Here is a 2,054-nt window from a genome sequence, read left to right as displayed (position 1 = left end):
CTACAGGGGGAAAGGAAGGTTGTACTGTAGTCAAATACATACATAGGCTCTGCCATTTTATCTGCACCAAGTTCAGAACATTAACAGAGAATAAAATGATGCAGCTTAGAGAACCAATTTTTTTTTGCCAATAGTACTGGTACTAACAAAACAGAAATTGAGATTCTCCAAGAAACAAATAGTTCTTTCTCAGTAATTCCTAACTAGTGTTTCCTCAAAAACATCACATCCCTCGAGTTAGATATCTAGTTCCTAAATTCCACATGTTTAACAGGAGCTTCTTTTATCCTGCACAGCTCCTTGTAAAAACGGCTGAATTGAAGGCTAAGTCTAATCTAAGCAGACACTCCCAAGCATTCATACAGTCAAAAAAACTGTGAAAGATGATATGTTTTCATATTCTGTGGACTAAAACTACTGTTGAATCTTATCAGACTAATTTCCAATTGTACACTACACAGCAAGATTTAATTAAGTCCTTTAAATAGACATTAAAAAAAAAATCAAAATTACATACCCTAATGCAATAGTTCGGAAATACACTTTTACCTGGCAATGCTATACTTGGATGTTCTTACCGTGATTACATCATTGATACTACAATTTTCTCATACTCAGTAACTCCAGCCACCAAGGAAAACCTTGGCCTGAACTCTACAGACTCAAAACTATGCCATCAGAGAGCAAGAAGATATGCTCACACCCCATCAAGCAAAAAAACGATCACCACCACACATTTTTTTAAAGAATATTGGCAGGCTATACGTGGTAGCTGAAGCAGCCAAACTTGACCTATATCCACAACAGAATTAAGATGATGTTTGCAAAAATAAAGAATAGTGTAACCGGATTCATACTCATAGCCACACCTTGATAGGTCCGGGTACATTCTGGACAAAGGCCACTGATGCACAAAAACAAGTGCAGAATTCTCATTTTATACTGGGGAAATCTGGGTCCTCATACAACTCAGTCCATGAAGACCGAGAAGGTGTAAAAATTCTCACATACTGATGCTAGAAGTTAGTTCAACGGACATCCTCAACTACTCTGTCTAAAACAGTACACAGTGTAAGAAAGACATGAAGCGTCCTGCAATATCCAAGTCTTGACAGACAATATCAAGAACAACACAGCAAATACCCACTAGGACCAGACAGCTAGCTCTTTTTAAAAATCCCAACTCTAATAACTTCTCAGGTAAACAAAAGTTGTACTTATTCCAACTCCATTGGAAAACATAATCTCGCTATATAAGTACTAGATTCAGCACCCAGAGCCCGTATAAACCTCGAATTTTTTGGTCTCAAATGCCTAAACTGTACTGTCAAAATAAACACCACATGTTGTTGCTCTCATTTAACAGAAAAAATTCAGACCCCAACACATCCTGGTGCAAGGCAATGCAAGAACAAATATACGGGACTAAGACCTTGCCAAATCCATCGGATATTTATTTACAAAACACCCTCATTTGATTGCACAGAAAAAGGTACTGAGCCACACTCAGATGAGTAGGGAAATCTGCACCTCCTTAAATCCTGGCCCCAGAGATCTTGGAAAGGTTAAGCCTCATCTTCTCACTAAGGAACAGGACAACGAAAACAAGGAAAAGCACGACTAAAAAAGATGTCACAGATTAAACTAAATGCCACACTGAAGTGGGGGCATCTGGACCAGGCAGTAGCCTCACCTCCTGGATGCGCCGGCGGGCCCTCTGGAGCACCTCCTCGTACCCCTTCCGTCGCAGCTCACTCAGGCTCTCGTAATACTCTTCGGGGTCGTCGGTCTCGGTGAAGAGCACCTGTGAAAGGATCTTCCAGCCACAGGTATCCAAGCTGTGAACCAAGTAAACTTGCAGCTTGTAGCACAGAGCGTCCATCTCCTGCTCGGACAGTTCCGGCGCTCCGAAGAGCACCGTCCACATGCCCGAGGGCTCCTCGGGGAAGGCAGGCAGGTAGGGCTCCAGCTCCGAGTTCACCGAGCACAGCTGCTGGTGCACGGCCCGCAAGTCTTGGAAAGAGAAGAGGCCGGCCCAGCTGCACTCCTCCCCC

The 2,054-nt window shown here is 42.7% G+C and overlaps 1 protein-coding gene across 1 annotated transcript in view; it reads right to left on the bottom strand.

The window, feature by feature from the left end:
- JMY (junction mediating and regulatory protein, p53 cofactor) overlaps nucleotides 1–2,054 on the bottom strand; it is a 68,606-nt gene that overhangs the window by 64,801 nt on the left and 1,751 nt on the right. Inside the window, exon 3 of the mRNA XM_008640917.2 lies at nucleotides 1,694–2,053. Coding sequence (XP_008639139.2) covers nucleotides 1,694–2,053 — 360 coding nt within the window. The remainder of the gene's footprint in view (nucleotides 1–1,693; nucleotide 2,054) is intronic.

This window comes from Corvus brachyrhynchos, unplaced genomic scaffold (assembly GCF_000691975.1).
Source record: "Corvus brachyrhynchos isolate BGI_N302 unplaced genomic scaffold, ASM69197v1 scaffold8, whole genome shotgun sequence".
In the NCBI taxonomy this organism is placed as follows: Eukaryota; Metazoa; Chordata; class Aves; order Passeriformes; family Corvidae; genus Corvus; species Corvus brachyrhynchos.
This window is presented reverse-complemented; position numbering and strand designations above follow the sequence as displayed.